The sequence below is a fragment of the Pyxicephalus adspersus genome, chromosome 7 (assembly GCF_032062135.1).
Source record: "Pyxicephalus adspersus chromosome 7, UCB_Pads_2.0, whole genome shotgun sequence".
NCBI lineage: Eukaryota > Metazoa > Chordata > Amphibia > Anura > Pyxicephalidae > Pyxicephalus > Pyxicephalus adspersus.
Window position 1 is genome coordinate 37,487,202 of NC_092864.1, and position 18,448 is coordinate 37,505,649.

The 18,448-nt window shown below is 39.2% G+C and overlaps 1 protein-coding gene and 2 long non-coding RNA genes across 7 annotated transcripts in view; 1 reads left to right on the plus strand and 2 right to left on the minus strand.

Moving 5' to 3' along the window:
* ZEB2 (zinc finger E-box binding homeobox 2) overlaps nt 1-3,552 on the minus strand; it is a 105,545-nt gene extending 101,993 nt beyond the window's left edge. For 4 of the 5 annotated variants that reach the window (XM_072418124.1, XM_072418123.1, XM_072418122.1 and 1 more), the window contains exon 1: nt 3,230-3,353. In XM_072418124.1, coding sequence (XP_072274225.1) covers nt 3,230-3,302 — 73 coding nt within the window. In that variant the 5' untranslated portion in view covers nt 3,303-3,353. Of the gene's footprint in view, nt 1-3,229 lie in introns of all 5 variants that reach the window. The other variant, XM_072418121.1, reaches the window with a different exon arrangement.
* A 91-nt stretch (nt 3,553-3,643) lies between these two features.
* Nucleotides 3,644-18,448, plus strand: part of LOC140335487 (uncharacterized) — a 38,715-nt gene continuing 23,910 nt past the window's right edge. The window contains exons 1-3 of the long non-coding RNA XR_011921713.1: nt 3,644-3,772; nt 14,018-14,086; nt 16,675-16,798. This is a non-coding gene — a long non-coding RNA (uncharacterized lncRNA). The remainder of the gene's footprint in view (nt 3,773-14,017; nt 14,087-16,674; nt 16,799-18,448) is intronic.
* Nucleotides 9,984-11,983, minus strand: LOC140335489 (uncharacterized). The gene is made up of 2 exons (XR_011921714.1): nt 11,920-11,983; nt 9,984-10,719 (listed from the first exon to the last, which is right to left on the minus strand). It is a non-coding gene; the product is annotated as an uncharacterized lncRNA (long non-coding RNA).

Genomic DNA, 18,448 nt, shown 5'->3' on the forward strand with positions numbered 1-18,448 from the left:
CTGAATTGGATAAAAAAAAAAATACCATTAAATAATCCATAATTCTATATAAAATCTGTCCTTATTAAATGTTTATTTTTTGCACTACGACTTTTACTGTAAAATGTTATACAAGGAAAGAGTAAAGATCAGTGTAAATTGTAGGGGAAAAACAAATAAATTATAATTCTTGTTCTATATTTCTTTTAAAGGATGGTAAAAAAATATATCTAAACATGGCACTAATGGAAGACAAAACATCCCAACGCTAAACAGAGATCAAAGCTTCATCCAAAAAGATCAATACAGCACACAGGATCGGATAACTAAACTGCCCTCCACAACGTTCACAATAAGCAGCTTTTAAGTGTCCCTGAATTTTTTTTTTCTTGATGCACAGAAAACGCTTACACTATCCATCTCAGTTTTGTTTTTAAAGAAACAAAATTAAAACATAAACTAAAACTAAAAACCAAAAACTGTAAAGTTTGTAAGTAAAGTTTATAAAGTCAAAATCCGATGCAATCACCATCGCCTCCTCTAGCTTGTCAGTGATGTCCTAATTGTAGAGAACTTCATGACAAACGCTGCAAACACTGTTACATTTACAGACACAAAGAAAAAAATGATGCTGATTTCTAAAGGAGATCAGAGTTCATAAAATGTTTTTAAAAAATTAAATCAGCCAACAGGGAAACAACAGGATAACTTGATGGTTGTTCTAGCATCTAAAAAGTTTAATTGCAGTAAACAGCATATCTGGAGAAGACTTATGGTGTATTTTTTTGTAGATTTTTTTGTTATCACAGATTTCTGTTTGTAATCACAACATTCTTTTTGTAATTACAACATTCTATTTCGCTTTTTAGAACTTACAAAGTAACAATCTGAAAAGTCACCTGACTAAGGAGTGAAACTTTCGGAGGGGTTTCCTTTGCAAAAATCACAGCTTGGACATTGCTGCCTGAATACATCTATTCCAGCATTTTTGACAATTTCCTTTTGATTAATTACAACAGACAAGTTTTTATTTTTTTTTTGTTTTTGAATTTTTAAGCCCTGTTTATTTCCACCCATGCCCTTTTGCACCACATCTAGTGATTTTAGTAGCAAAATCCATATTTTTCTTGCTATGTTAGGGGTTTTTATTTTTCTGTTATTGTATACTGGTTATTGTGATCATCTCTATTTTTTGTTGAATTACTGGCTGTAAATATGACTTTTCTGGTGATAACAATCATTATATTTAATGTTATCAGTAGTGACACAACTCGGTGCTGTCATACTAGAGAAAAAATGAGAGAGGAAAAGAAAAAAAAATAAAAAGCACAGGATTTTAGATAAACCCTTGTTATTCCCTAAGGATAGAGCTTAATGTATACTCTGCAAGCAAGTCTGCAAGCCAGACAAAAAAATATTAGCCAACTGCTTTGTAACAGGGATGAACTGTAGCACTAAAGCCAATCAATGTCCATTTAATGTAACTGTACAAAAATGCTTGTTTTTATTGCTTTTATAAAAATCCTTAAAAATAAAAATATCTTACTCATTTGTAAAGTACCACAATTAGTCACGTTAGTCTCCAAAAACACCTATATTAACTTCTAGTTCGAAGCGATGTCAAATATAGCCTAGATGCAGGTGTGTTTCACGTCATTTTTGATTTACAGCGTGACTGTAAAGTCTTTTTATAGCTGTACCTTACAACAAAAACTATTTTAAGGGGGAGGAAATATGTAAGACAATTGTAGCTCATCAACCACAAAACATGTGACTTACATGAGATAGAACAGCTTAGGAGGCAAGATAAGCAAGGCAACCTAGCAGAGGTAACTAAACTAAACTTCAGCTGAGCATGAAAAGAAATACAAATACTTGCTGGAAGTCTTTCAAATTATATGTATATATACTCTAATTTATTTTGCCCTTGCACTCTGGCAAAAGGGAGTGATGTCCCCATGACATAGACATTGATTAGAAACAAAATCAATAAGGGGCATTTAATAAAAGGGTCTTATGGACCAGGGGCGAATGAAAACATTACATGTAATTGTACCCTGGGCTTAAATTTAGTCTTGCTTGCAATGGGAGGTCTGGGATTATAGAGGGGACCACCTTAAACTATGATAGACAGGGGTAAAAAAAAAAAAAAATACTATAGACAGATAGCAGAGCTAGGGAGGTCTCCTTGGTTTGTGTGACCAGAGCTATTTTTTTAAATTAGTAAGATAAGCAAAAAGAGATCAAAGGGGGCTGTGCCCAACTAAAAGCCCCCTATCTCCCTGTTCCTTCTGGCTCACCACCTCCACTAGCAATGCAAGGCAAAGCGACACAATTTCCAAACGAAAACTTGGAATGTAATAAAGTTTTTGGACACTTGGCATGTTAAGAGTTAAAACAAAAAGAAGCCGGGCACAGATAATTAAACCTGGCGAAGAACCTAGTGAACAATTCTGCCTAGCTCTTTCAATAAAAGTTTTCTGAAGTAGTAGAAAAGTGCTGGTGAAGGGGGGCTTATGATCTAGGAAGAAGGCTGGTTTATCTAAAGCTCCCTGACTATGGAAGAGAAGAAGTGTAGCCCCAATCCACATGCTAACAACACACCTAAAAAAGTAGCAAAGCCTTGAGGCTTCCCTGTGTTCTCTAATTCCAAGCTTGATTAAAGAATAAAAAAAAAGGTCTAGCTCAGCAAGGGTGGGGAGGGGGATCCCCAGAATACTTGGCTGATCTGTGAAGCAGAACCCCCTTGTATTGCAGCCCCCCTCCTCCTAGGAACATGAAGGGGGTCTGGGGGTCATTGAGACAAACGAGAAAGCAGCGACTAAGTGACAAAGCTGGCTTGTAGGACTTGCTAAGGCTCGGCTAGGGAAAAAAAGAAGAAGGTGGGGGTAGGCTTGCTGCTAGCTAGCCCAGCATGAAAGCAGCTGCTGCTGGGTGGCTTAGCTTCTTGCTGCTGTCTCTGCTGCTTGTGGTTGCCTGTCCAGCCCTTTGCCTGCGAGAGAAGAAAGGAAAGCTAGCGGTCTGTGTTGTCATTGCCTGAGCTCTACACAAACCGTTATATGAGCTGCACAAAGTTTTCTAGGGGGACTCCAGCAAGCCTCCCCTCCATGCTTCATACTTGGAGAAGTGGGGACTTCCAAGTCCACCATCCCTGGACACTTAGCAAATCAGATCCCTTAAACTCTGCACAAAAGAAGAAGCGCTGAGAAGATGCCAATAAAAGGGGGGCTTGTGTACCCCATTTCCTTACCGTTTTTCCTCCTTGGATTGGCTTGTTTTCGCCTCTTACACCTGGGGCCATCCGCCATCATGTCCTGCTTCATTGATAAGAGTGGATCAGACGCCAGTTCTCATGGACAGATTCAGGAGGAGACTCTGACAACGAGCAAACACAGCACAGTGTGGGCATTGATAGATCCCATTTATAAGAATTGCCCCCAGATCTTCCTAGAGCACCCCTGTCTGCCTCTTATTTTATTCCCAACTCACTCCTTGTGTATGGGGCTCTTTATTATTAAAGCACCGGTAGCCAGATCCCAGCAGATCTACATCTTGCACAGGACTCTCTCCACTGATGACTCAAAGCTTCCCCCCCTTTTTCTGCAACTCACATCCTCGCCCAGACCTCTCAGCTCAACTTTGAGTGTAATAGGATATGCAGATCCGTGGACACTGACTGTAATTAAGCCTTTGCTCAAGCAGGAGGGCTGCCAATGACACCCCAGGTTCTGAGGACTAAGATGTGAGCAAGGCTCTGGAGCCTCCAAACAACCCCCCTTTTCCTTTGACCAAAGTAAGTGACATCAAACTGGGTGCTAGAAAAAAAGCAGCTCTTGTTTAGGGGTGTAAACCTTAATGTGGGAAAAAAGTTACATTTTAGATACTTTCTGTCAAAATGTAGAAGAGGGGGGTGGTTAGGAGGAGGAGAAGGGGGGCTGGGGGAGCCCAAGATTTCAAGTTGTTGCTCCTAAGTTAGGGGAGTGTTAGTTTAAACAGGGGCTGCAAAACATGGAACAGATGCAACCCCAAAGACAAGGACAATTAACCCTTAAAGCTCAGGATAACCTTTTTTTTCATTCCATTTAGGATCTAATGCTTAGCCTCCACTTCTTACGCCTAGCCTCTTTCTGTTTTTTTTCTCCACTAGCCTCTCTTTAAAAAAAAGTGTCAAAGCAAGGTTTACTAATTCCCATATACATAAACACACAAGCCCAAACAAATGACACACACACACTAGTATGGGGCTGTGTAGGACAATTTCAACTCTTGGTGTGTTAAAACAAACAAGGAACAGATTGGCCAACACAAGCACTATAGGTTCCACTAAATATTAGACACAACTAAGTGCTTTTGACAGCTGTCAATTTTGTTTAAAATAAATGTAATTTTAAAAAAGTTATAATCTAAAATAATATTTAGGGGGTAAATAAAAAAGAAGGGGCACGGAATAAGCGTAAGGTATTGCTGGTGTGTTTTAGGAAATCTAAGGCTTCCCTGTGCAGTGTAGGTGACTTCCAATAGAATAAAACACAAAAATATATATTTACACCAGCAGGAAACATTAAAAGAAAAGTGCCAATCATAGACAAAAATTACAAAATGATACCCTACTTAGATTCCTGGAGAATCCTTCAAAAATACGCTTTTCTTTTACAATATAAACCCCATCTAAATTCCAAAGTTTCACTTCTTGTTTATCATAGGTGTTAGGTAATACACCAAAAAAAAAATCAAGCCATTAAATAAAATTTACAGAACTGAAACTTGCTAAATGAACAGAAATATTAGCCTGGGTAAGGGACTTTTGGGAAAACCAGAAAATAAAATAAAAACTGTATGTGTGTGCAAAAAAAGTCACAAGGAAGCCTAAAAATGAGAAAGGGTGTAAAATACCAAACCAGCCAGGTAATAGTAATAATAATAAAAAAGCAACTTCCACGTAATTGTGTAAAATTGTGCAAAGATTCTGTGTGAATAAAATAAAATAAAAATACATAAAAAGAAGCTTTGGTTCTACCTGCCCATCCAGGTGAAGGAGCTTAGGAAGGTTGGGAGGATGTTCTGGTGGTCCCTGCCTTTTCTTCTTTTTAAATAAAAAATAAAGGGGCAGCTAAGGGGTTCTACCTGGAGCTTGGAGGAAAGATAATGAAAAGGACCTACCTTGTTTTGTTTTTTAAAGCCCGGTGGGTAGTTGGGATGAGGTGTGCAGGACCATGTAGGGTTAGGCTTTGGAGGAACAAAGTGAGGAGAAGCTCCTGGAGATATTGTAAAGCCACAGAGTCAGGGATGGACCGTTATTCCTGCAGAGCAGGTTAGTACTGATCTCTCACTGCCACTTCACGAAACACGAACCTGGGGACGGTCTGACGTGACGTTAGGCTGTTCCTAATGACATTTTTTTTCTTGTTGTTCAGAGTGGAGACCCTGAGACACACGCCACCTATCTTTGTGGGGAGGGATAATTGAGCACCAAACGTGAGCATCATGTGAAAAACGTGATCACCAAGTTTCTCTGTGGGAAAAGATCTGGGTTAGATTATACCTTGAAGTCTTAGCAAACGCTTAGTGGTAGAAATTAAATTCCACCTCCCTTATCCACCCCCCCCCCAAAAAAAAAAACTCTTCTCTTCTCTCTTCTTCTCCCCCCACCAACCTCATCTCCTCCCTATACCCCCCTCCTCTCCTTTCTCTCTCCCCCTCCCCAGCCATCAAGTCCTTGCCATCATTATCTTCGTCACTAAATCCTACTGGATACAAGACTGAAAACATTTTGCACCAATCACACTTCTTAGAACCCAATGGAACTTCAACTTACTCAGGGCTCCCTCTTAGATCCCAGCGCTGCCATCAAGAAGTCTACATTGTATCACATTGGGAGCCAAGGCTGGACCCCTCTCCCTGCATCTTTGTTACAATGTTACTTTTATTTACACTTCTGTTCTTGTTTTACATGTGACAAACGAGTGCTGTGTTTTTTTATTGTTTGTTTTTTTATTTGTGTTTATTTTTTTATATTGTTTATTATTTTTAATTGTTTTTATTTATTTTTATATTATTTCTTTATTTTTTTTGTGTATGCCTCTTTTTTTTTTTTTTTTTACATTGCTTGTATTGTGCTTGCATTGTACTGTTGTATTTCGATTTGTAATCATTTTATTTCTATATATATTTACATATATATATTTTTACCCTAATATATATTTATAATTTTATATATATATATATATATGTATATCACATTTTCTTTGTATCCAAAGGCCGTGTCTTACACAGTGCAGGAGGCAATAGAGATGTGCCTCTGGCAACTGGACTTTATTACTGTTGTAAGTGGTTGCTATAGATTACCGCACTTGGCCAAGATAGACTTCGCACTGGCCTATAGATCGATGGTGTCTTTTGTTTTGTGCACCTTGATTGTCATTAAAAGCATTTTAGGTAAAACTGCATGTAGTGCATGTATTTTGTTAAAAGGCCACAGGACTGTTTTTAGGATGCTGTTGCAAGAAATTGCTGATTGCATGATGGGTTTTTAAGAGGTTGGATGTAGATGAGTGCAAGGACAATGTGCAGTTGTCCTTAGTAACCATTCAGAATCTAAACTTCATTTTCCTAGCCATAGGAAAAAAGAATGAATGGGTTGCTATAGGTAACTGCATCCGGTGCTCCAGCTGTCTCCTATCACTTCCATTATGTTACTGTATGCTTAATTGAATCATCACTCAAAAGATTCTACTGTGACGTTGTGAGGTCCTGAGCCAATCAGGTGCTGGGATTCTAGGAAGACAGTTATCCTTCACATCTGGAGTTCAGCAATGTAGTGAGGACTGACACAATGTCTGGACATTTCCTGCGCACAGAATGGACACATAATATATATTCTGTACAATGTACATAATTACTATACAGGGTATACAGAAGGTATTATGTATTGGTTTAATAGATTTTAGTATAGTTGTGTGCGCAAAATATATTTTGTGCTGTACTGTCCACACTACAGAACCACTACACACAGTATATGGAATAGAAATGTTGTACTGTAGGGAAACACTACTTGTATTGCAGAATCACACACATTATACAATGCATTATATTTACAATATAGTTCGCTACTGTACTAGCTGCATATTACTATACCCTGAGCTTTATATATATATATATATATATATATATATATTGTGCACACTATACAGTATATAGTTTCTAATACACAATGTGTATTTTGTTCTCTGAAGACTCAGTGTACATTGTAAGTTTCAGTTTATATTCCTCACCATCTACACAATTATTACATGGTATACATTGTACAGATTCATTGGATCTATTGTATAGTATACATCCAGCTAAGTGTGCACACCTTGTATCTTGTACTATGCACAGAGAACCATGCAAACCTTCTCCCTGTTCCTCCGTGTCCCCACACTGGCACCGGAGGGTTCTTCCTGGTGGGCACACAGTGCTCTGTAGTAGTTGTTGGCACTTTTGTAGTTGTGGGTCCATGAAAGTCAATCAGCGCTGGGATGCTCTACAGTTAACCCCTTCATGGGCGCCTCCTATTAGATCAGAACACAGTCGGTGCTTTATAATCAGGGAACTTTATAAGTGGTCATGTCTTAATTCTGCAAACAGGAGGGGCACACCGGGCACTTTTATTATAATTCACAAAGTGCAGCCTGTGAGGGGTAACAGATCCAATCTGCAAATTCTACATTGTGTTGTATACATACACTGGCCAATTTGTTTTTGTATATCCATGTACCACTGGCATCCTTCCATCTAATCATCATCTCTCCTTCCACTTACTTTCTCTCTCATATATTAATATGGGTGGAACAGTTTATCTATTCATCTCTATGTACATTCATCTATCCTTCCATCATTCTTCTATATATTGATCTGTATGTTGTATATTTCTTTCTTTCTTTCTTTCTTTCTTTCTTTCTTTCTTTCTTTCTTTCTTTCTTTCTTTCTTTCTTTCTTCTATCTATCTATCTATCTATCTATCTATGACATCACCCTCGCTAACCCTTTCATGTCTGGGTTAATGTACTATGAGTATGAAATTCCCTGGCCAGGGTCTGGTAATTAACTCTCTGATCCGCTGTTTTTCCTCAGCCTGGCATTAATTCTATGTAGTTTTTTTAAGGGACCAATTATCTAAAATCCAGGGATGAGTTTGGTTTTCTAACCCCGCCGAATGATTCCAAAGCTGAAAGATAGAAGAAATATGATCTGCTGTGAAATACAATCATATCTTCTGGGCAAACATTGAAATAATGACTAATTCCATGGAAGGTGGGGGTGGTGGTGGTGGTGGGGTTAGTGTTGTGCTTGGCTCCCAGCTGTACATGTACAGGGACAACAGCTGGGATGGGGGGCATCAGTAAGGATCAGGGACAGGGAGGACACCAAGAAAAATGAATAAACTTTGAGTGAATCCAAAGTCTTCTTATGTGAATGTGATTAGTCAAAAGTGAAAATGAACCTTTAGGACACATAGACTGAGTACCAGCTGCATTCCTTCTCATCCATTCCAGGCTGTTCTATCCATCATATAATAATCTGGGAACATTGTCCCCTTGCATCTTTGTGATGTAGGACAGGGTTCACCAAAAACACCCACCCATTGCAGTCTCACATACATGTACCCTAATGTATCACCACATCAGTAATAACACTTTTCTATTGGGCTGTAACTAGCTTCAAACCTATATGGAAACTTTGATCCTGGGTGGTGAAATAGCATGAAAAGCTCACGAAAATTTTCACTTGCTGCATAGAAAAAAATATATTTACCTAATATAAAATATGAACTATATATATATATATATATATATATATATATATATATATATATATATATATTTATATATATTATGTACAAAAAGGATACTTTCTGCTCAATAATGCAGCCCTCTGTCTCTGATTTCCTGTTCCTCTTATCTCAGTTTATGTCTACCAGTCTGCTTAGACTGATTGCAAACAATACAATATGTTAGTGGCTGATCCTTTTATCTCAGAAGTAGATTTGTAAAGCAACCCATAGATGTGAGATGACAGTCATCAGCTCCAGATAGTTTTGTCCAGATCAGACATTCTGATTTCTTTGGAAAGCCCCCATTCATGACCACTGGCTGCTGTTTGGGGGGGATTATTCAGGTGGTTAAACCCCCACCCCTGACAATGACTTTCAATGTAATATAAACTGGGGGTGTCTGCCCAGGATGATTACTCCCCTTCATTCACATAAACAGGAATGCAGGGTCAGACAATTTCCATTGGAGGTGGAGTCAGAATTATGGCAAGCACCCTCCAATACCTATGGCCACTCCAAAATGCCAGACACATTTGTTCACCCAGGATGAACATTCAAGATTGTCTTTACCCCCTAACACCATTCACTTATCAACTTGTGCAAATGCCCACTGTGGTTTCTTATTGGGGAGGATGCAGCAGAGCGCCTCCAACTCCTCCCTTCCTCATAGAGAAGAACTACATTGTTTGCACATCACATGTTTGTTCTCAGGGCTGCCATCAGAACTTTATGATCCCCATACTAGGTAAATTTCCTAGGCCCCCTTCCCCATGCCTAAAGGTTGCAGCATTGCAAAATCAATCTCTTTTGATTGAAGCCTGGTATAGAGGTAACTCTTGCCGCACCCCAATGCCGGCCCTATTAGTTCTCCTCGCTGTATGAGATCAACGATGACCATTTCCAGCAACAATTATTTATCATGTGTTCAGGACTTTGGAGTCCGGAATAATTGATCTCATGAATCTATCTAGGAAATACAAATGAATTGCGGCCGAAATAACTGATCCAGGTCAGGTCAGGTGATCAGAAGACTTGCTTGTGTTAGATATCCTCAGCTATTTGTCCCATTGTCCCCCTCCTGCTCCTCCTTGGGTATAAACTTGTACCCTCTGCCACTCCCAGCGTGCCTACTTATGTCTGCCTGACAGATATCTACAACCAGCAGAGTCACAGACAGAGACATGAGAGGAAGAAAATGCAAATCTGTTTTTAAATACACATATGAGTGGAATATATAAAATGAAATAAAATATAAATGTTACAAAATTACTTTCAGTTCACATTCAACCAGTGCATGCTGTGCAGCTTCCAGCAGCCTCAGCGGAGAAGCAATGCAGCCAGATGAATAGAATAGATGTTTGGCCCAGCTGACATCATTTCAGTATCAGTTGTGATTATGGACATATTTTATTGTTACATGGGAATATTTTTTTTTTAATTTGAGACAAACAGCATAAACATATCCATTCATCATACACAATTGCTTATGGTATTGCATCTCAGTCATGCTGATCTTCTGCAGCCACTTTCCACCCACTTCATATCTACAAGTGCTCCAGCAAAGTCCCCTTGTCATTCCTGATGGTGACAACAATAGAGCATGCTTGCGTACTATGTGTTAGTGAAAAAGCCCATGTGACAGAGTGACAACAGAGAAGCAATACAGGTAGACAGAGACAGAGTGTTGTCACCCCAAACAGGAAGTGGCCAAGCAAGGACTTTGATGGTATTTCATACATTAAAGCTGCAGAAACGATTCATATAAAATATATACTTTAGTAAATAAAGAACTCCGCAGAGCCCCCTTGGAGGACGGCACCACATTCTTTGCAAGTTGTTGAATAGGAAGTCTTCTTGTTGGTGGCTGATGATTAAACAACACTTGTCATCATTTCCACTTCTCCAATCCATGTGGCACCATGACTAACCTGTGAAGAAGTCAGACAGAGGAAGTGTCACCATGTAAAACCATACAAATATCTGTGCACTCCAGGAAACACAAGCTCCGAGTATATCCCTGGATGGATAGACATGGGGTATCAGGATCGAAATGACAAAAAGAATGAGAGTGCTGGGAAAAATCAAAATGTATTCATGGTGAATTCAATAAGCATTTCCATTCGTACATTTCAATACAATATTATATTAGTGCAATAGATTTGTCTCTCCCATTCAAAATTCATGGGACGTGATATCTTGACTCATCCCGACGCATTTCACCTATTGGCTTCCTCATGGAATTTTAACGGTCTCATAAAAATCCCCTGAAGAAGCAAATAGGCGAAACACGTCGGGAGCTGAAAATGATTTTCTTCAATATTAATCTGTCAGGAAGTTCCCAGTGTAGAGTCATATCATATTGTATTGTAACTTGATTATTGAATTCACCATAAATACGTTTTAATTTTGCCAATTAAAACCCCCCAGCTCTATCTGTCCATCTTTTTGTCATAAACTTCAATGTGGGGTTGGCAACTACTTTAAATATTTGGAGGAAGGGATAGCCATCTTTGTCTAAAATTCTTGGAGGAAGGTTTGCTACCATTCTTTATTGATGTGTTCTTCCTATTATTATGAATTAGTATTTATATAGCACCAACAAATTATACAGTGCTTTACAAAGTCCATAGTCCTGCCACTAGCTGGCCCCCAAAGGGGCTCACAATCTATTATCCCTACCATAGTCATATACTATTATCACAGTCTAAGGTCAATTTGGGGGAAGCCAATAAACCTAACTGCATGTTCTTGGAATGTGAGAGAAATTGGGTGTACCCATAGCAAACCCACACAAAGTTGGGGAGTCTTGGGCACAATCGTGAGTGATCTGACTACCTTGGATGAGATGTATACCTCACATGTGGATTGCCTTGGATGTGTCAACACACAGGACACATGCTAGCATTCTACTTTTCCTCACAGGACAATTGGAAGGAGAATTCATCAAAGAAAAAAACTTTGCCCAGTCTTCTGTCTTTGCCTCACCTAATGTGCCGAAGCACGCACACCCACCTGGTGCAAATATTGAGCAAACTCTGCACTGGTTGCAACACAATTCTGTGGAATTCTCCTCTAGAAGAGTCCTGACCTTGCTGGTCACTCTTGGACACTGAAACTGAACCTCTCACCTTGGACTTCTTGATGATCCAGTAACTGGTTCTTTCAGGTGCAATTTTTTTCGCAGCAATTTCCTTGCAGGTGAAGACAAGAAGACAATGATTTCAGGCACGTTTGTCTTCTTTTATAGCAATCACTCTGCCCTTATCATTCAATCAGAATGAAAGAGTGATTTCAGCTGTATTCATTCACACTTTCACCTGTGCTGATGACTATACTGAAATGAAGTTAGCTGATTATTTTGTGCCAGGGCCCAAATTCAGTGATTTTTTTGGGTGGGTGTGTGATAAAGTTATCTTTTTATGATAAGCATCTGATCACTCAATGGGAATTGCCACCACAACAACTAAAGCTGCAAATTTTGCAAAACACGACATTTGTGTCACCGCCATGCACAATACATTGTGTACTCCTATTACTGCTCACTGCGCCGTGTACTTCTATCTAAACACACTGCTTTGCACGCTCCTATTTATATTCAGGGCATTGTGTACTGCTTTAATTACTCACTGCATTGTGAACTCTTATTTATAAACACAACACTGTGTACCTCTAATACTACTCACTGTATTGCATACTCCTATTACTCCTATTTATATATACAGCATTGTGTATTCTATTTATACACCCTGCATTGTATATCCTTATTACTACTCACGACATTGTGGATTCCTATTTATACACACATACTGTGTACTCCCATTACTACTCATTGCATTGCACACTTCTATTTATATTCAGGTCATTGTACAGTCCAATCATTTTTGTGGCATTCTATACACATTCTATTTATACACACTGTACACTCAGAATTGTTTACTTCCATTTGCTACTAATTGCATTGTGCATGCCTATGTATACTTGCTGCACTGTGTGCTGCTAATGGCGGGTACTGTACTCTGTACTGCTGTCTGTACTCCAGTGTTTGCCCGGTGTACCCCCATCATTGCACGTCATCCAGTATCCATTTACTTACTACACTGTATACTCCCACCTGTCTGTATACTCTTCCGCTACCAAGTTATGGTATGGTAATGGCTGCCAACGCTTTTGGAAAAGAACTACTATGTCTCTGAATGAATTGGTTCCCTATAACAAAAAATTTGTACTTTGAGTTCAGTTCAACTATAAGCCTTGGCATGACAGCCAAGAAACTAGTATTGTTAGATAGGGAGGATACCAATGGCAACTGGAGATAATGAGAAACCTATAAACTCTCCTCGTAAATCAAAATATTACTAACCAATGCTTACTCTGTTTTTCTTCAGACAGAACCATCATCAAAAATTTCTGGACCACATATTAGATAGACTTCCCATGCCCCACACCTCTATGTTTAAAAGTCCCAGCATTGCAAAAGTCAAGCTTTTCTGAACAGGGCCCAGTACAGAAACTCCCCTTGTCTTTATGCTTGTATCTATGCTATGATTCTGGAGACTTCACACACTGTTGGCCCTATATATTAGGCAGTGCAATGACCAGTGACCCAAAGCCACCAATCACAATTTAAGTCTCTACCAAAATCAAACCAGTTCATGCGATTCTTATTGGTTCCTCATGGTCTACACTTTGAAGAACTGTTATACGAATCCTCCTTTCCCCCTATAAAACTTTTCTTTTTTCCTAGACAATGTTCTGATCCTCTGTACATCTCTTGGTAAATGTCTTTTGTAGCATATCATATGCTCTTGTGAAAACATCCTTTGACACTTATAAATGGGGTATAAATGCAGAATGAATTGAAGGGTGAAGAAGGCTTTATACCAGCCACCCAAGATAGCTGACGAGAGCAATTCCGGAGTGTCACTGTACAGCAAGATAAGGTGTGCACCCTGCAGTCACAGATCTGACTCAGCATCCTCACCGGTCACACTGAAATCTGTTGCACAAGTGGTTTCTCTTCCCTTTCAAGATCCTCACTTCTGTTTCACAGAAAAGGATTGGTCTACGGTGTTCTCCTTCTAGGACTGAATAAAATATTGCGAAGATTTGTACTGATTAGTTTACATGAGCTGAGTAAAGAAGGTTAAATTAGGTTAAGTCATGTTTTTAACATATAAAAACCGCCCATGTACTCAATTGTATTTCTTTTTTCGTTTAAATCAACAGGTTCATTTGGATGCAGCTGAGGAACATTTCAAAGTATTTTATAGATAATGGAATGGATCATTTTTGAATGTAAGAGGCTAATTTGCTGTGTGGATCTTCATTGGTCTCTAAATTTACTCAATTTATGTTTGCAGAGATATTTATACAAATCACAAGGGGTTTCCTTTGATTAGAACAAGAATATATTGCCTAGTGGGTTTGCATTTTCCGCAACAGGTCCAAAATAATGGAAAGACCAAGAAGATTCTGATTTGGAGTTTGAGGAAGTGCCTCTTACATATGTTTCAGTTTTTATGAGGCATTGTGGGAACCTTTCTTTTTAAGAGATGAAAAGCAAAGCTTTGAAATAATTTGAAATAATTGTGTTATGTTTAAGGGCCAACAAAGAGCTGCATGTGGCCCTCATGGCACAGACTGGGCTCCATGTGATATGACCACTAGGGGCGCTACAGCTTGCACGAAGGTGATGTGTGTCCTGAGAAGGGCCAAGAGTCTAAGCAGTAACCAGATGTTTTCCAGAGCCTCTGATGGTGAGGATGTTGTGCCGCTGGTTACTGCTAGGTTGTGGTCCTTGGGCACACAAAGGTGGACAAAACATGGTACCAAATCACAAAGCAGAAGGATAGGCGACGAAAGCCGGGGTCGAGGCAGGCAGCAAGCGAGGTCAGGTAACACGCCAGGGGTCAATTGCCAGGGATCCAGGAAACAGACACCAGTGACACAGGGGCCACTGCAGGCACAAGGAACACAGGAGACACTGGGAGCAACAGGAGGCTACAGGGGCCTCAGGGATATCCACAGACAGACAGGAACACTGGAACAGCACAGGGAAGTTGGCTGGGAATCTACAGACTGGACAATGAGGGGTTAATGCAGGAACTGGACACAGGAAACAGGACAGGAACTTGGTCACAGATCTAGAGGCTCGGCACAATGGAGACACGTTGCACGAACACCGAGTGCAGTGTGTGAGCTAGCTAAATAGCATTAAGAGGCTATTTTCTGATTTTCCAGCTGATTGGACACAATTGATAAAGCTTGGAAACAGAGGCAGGAGAGAGACGTCTGCGCTTTAGTGAGGAAGAGGTACGTGTGACACCATGGTTGTAAGGCTTTTTTGCAGTTGAATATTACGTTGTGTTTTTGGGTCCCATATTAGCTGAATAGTATGCTGGATTAAATCTGTACTAAACCAGCCTTCTCAACCTTTTCACTCAAAGAACCCCTGACATAATTTTAGGTCTTGGGGTACCCATGCTAAAAGCAATTATCTGGGGGATCAGTGGGAGAAAAGACCAGGAAATTGGTGGCCAGTGGAAAGAATGTTTCCTTACAGTGGTGTCTAGAATACCTCCTTTATGGACACCCAAAAGCTTCATTGGAGTCATGCAGCTGGCTCTGCCAAGTGGTGTTGGCCCTAGAACTATGCAGACATCATCAAATAGAAGGTTAATCATCCACAATTTGAGGAACCCCTACCAAAATCTGGTAGAACCCTGGTTGAGAACTGCTGAAAATCAACCATAAATGACCAGTCTGTAACTTAATGGCACCACAATTCTTTGTACCACATGACCATCTCAATGTATGTGTACCTATATTGTAATTACAAAGCAAAGATGTGGGAATCTTTTGTATAATTTATTGAGCAGTGATACAAAGTACAGAAGATGATAAACACACACATTTATATTTGTTTACTGCCTGTTTTGAGTTTCCCATATGTTAATTGATCCTAAGTACTAAAGCAAATTTTTTATATATAAGCATGCAGAAAGGGCTATTATCTCCCAGAATTATTAATGGATATTTTTTATGATGAATAATTAATCTTTTGAATAATTTCTCTATCTGTGATCTGAACATTTATTTGCATATCTAATATATGATTACTTTAGTTCCATTCTCCTAGGACAAAACATAAAGTCAATAATATTCCCCAAACTTTTTTTTCCCTCTAAGTTCTGCTTATAATTATTTTTAATACACATTCCAAAGTTAACGTAGAAGCTGGATGGAATTCTACAGAAAAGTCTTTAAAGGGAGAGGCATGCTATTTAAAGAAAAAGTAGGCTTAAAATATTTGGTGCTAATAAGTGAAAGAGGTCACTGCAGTCAAAAATCAAAGCCTTGAGTATCTGATTAGTACTTGAGTTTTACATCCAGGAATTTTTGAAATGCACCCCTTTGGTCAGTAATATGGTGATCTAATAATCTCTTAAAGTGGAAATAAAGTCCTTACAAAAAAGCAGTGGTTGGTGGCAATTCCAGCTTCCCTTGCATGTGCTGGGAATGAATATTACATCATCCCGCCAATAAAGATGGTCAAAAGTCACCGCTAGGAAGAAGAAAACAAAGGAAGATGGCAGTGCCCTGTGATGGAATGGGGATAGTTCCACTTATTATTATTATTATAAATAAACAGTATTTATATAGCACCAATATATTATGTAGCGGAGTACATTAAATACGGGTTGCAAATGACAGACAGTGACTTAGGAAGAGGAGAGGACCCTGCCCAGAAGAGCTTACAATCTAAGAGATTGTAAAGGCAGAACAAAGCTAAATTTTGCAAGCAGTAATTCTTTCTTGCAGAAGGGACAGGCAATGTCTCCAATAAAACAAACCTACCTGCTTTTTTGTAATCTGTTCTTCAGAATGCACTGGCATAGCTGGCTATCCGGAATCCATGAACTCCCAGATGCATACACAATGGCCGAAGACCCAAACCCAGAAGAGGACCTAGTTTAGATATCAGCAGTGGTGATAAAGCAAGAAGAGGTGAGTTTGGTTCCATTTGGGGAGTAGGATTGCTTGAATTTGACTCTAGGTCTGTTTGACCAAACTGAAACCAAAATTTGGATTCAGAATAATAAATTAAAACTGAAGTCTACCTTGCTAAACATTTTAGGAAAAAAACATGGGGTTCATTTATAATTTATTGAAATGTAGTGTAATGTAATATTGTAGAGTGGATATTGCTATCCATTGTCATTTTCCTGTGCTGCAATATGCACAATGCGACTCATCCCAATCATAAACCTGATGCGGCTCATCCTGATTGGACCGCAGTGAGTCCAGCATAACCCCATAGGGAAGTCATATGACCTTCTTCCCCTCAATCACAGCCCTTCCTGCTTATTAGAGTAGAGGTGGATCCAGGATTGGAGGGGAGATGGTCCTTTTTCCAACAACATAATGCACTGTGTTAGCTTCAGAGTTCTAAAAACTGGCGCAGTACACAACACATTTTCAAAGCACATTTTCCTACCTTAACAAAAGTTGGTGCAGAGGTATTCAGGAGTCAAAACTATTCACACTTTCCAAATCTCAACTCTTTACAGTCCAAAAATTGGAAACTTTTTAATTTAAAGTTGATAAACTTAAAACTCTAAAATTAGTTTTTACCACAATATTCATACGACACAAGGTGCTAAGCTTATACAGTGGGTTATCATCACTTAGCCCAAACTTTAGAGAAACTTTGTTGCATTTTAAACTGATGAATTTACCTGCTAAGCATTGTGGCATGGCTGACAGTATTACTGAAATGATGTCAGCCCCAAGTCTACCCACTTCTAAGGCAACTCTGTAACCACTGTGCTATATACCAGAGAAATGATAAACACCAAACCACACCCTCAACCAAACTGCACACCTCACTTTCACCTGAAACCAATGTCTAAGATTTATCAGCGGCTGACAGTGTTATCTGAGAGGGTAATCAAGGGGTGTCTAAAAAACTGTCTATGAATAAAAGTTTTTAAGTGCATGCAAAGGCCAGTTTTTAAAAATACTTATTAAACTAACAGAGAGTGGCAACACTAGCAAGGTCCCTTGATACCCCAAATGCAGTGTGCAAGATATTTAGTTGCAGCTCACCCTAATGCATGAAAAAATAGTTGTTGTTTGGAGTTTCCTGGCAAGAAACACTGCTCATCAGGCATTGTGCATTAGTCTATGCTGCGGTGCATTGTATGTGTGTTGGGGATTTATTCACAATAAATGACATCCCAACACACCAAGGCATGCAAAGTGCATCATTGTACATTGCCATTCCATGAATGTTTTCAATTTGTTATGGTTATTGGTGTAACACAAGCACAACTGTTCATCCCAACAATCATCTGATTTGTGTATGAAGCTTTGGTCTTATGCACTGGAGTCAAATGCATAAAAACAAACACATGCAGCCACCACTTCATTCCCATAATGATCTTGTGCTGATTTTTCAAACTGCATGCACTTTGCTGCATGCTTTGGATTCCACTGCCCATTCATTTGAACTGCCAACCCAACATTGTACGTGGCACAAAAAGTAAGGCATGCTGAAATTTAGAAAGTGCAACACATAGCAATGAACTGCAGTGTCTTTTTGCCATGCAAACAAATGTTCTTATGCCCAGTCTCACCAGAATAAGTGTAATGTCA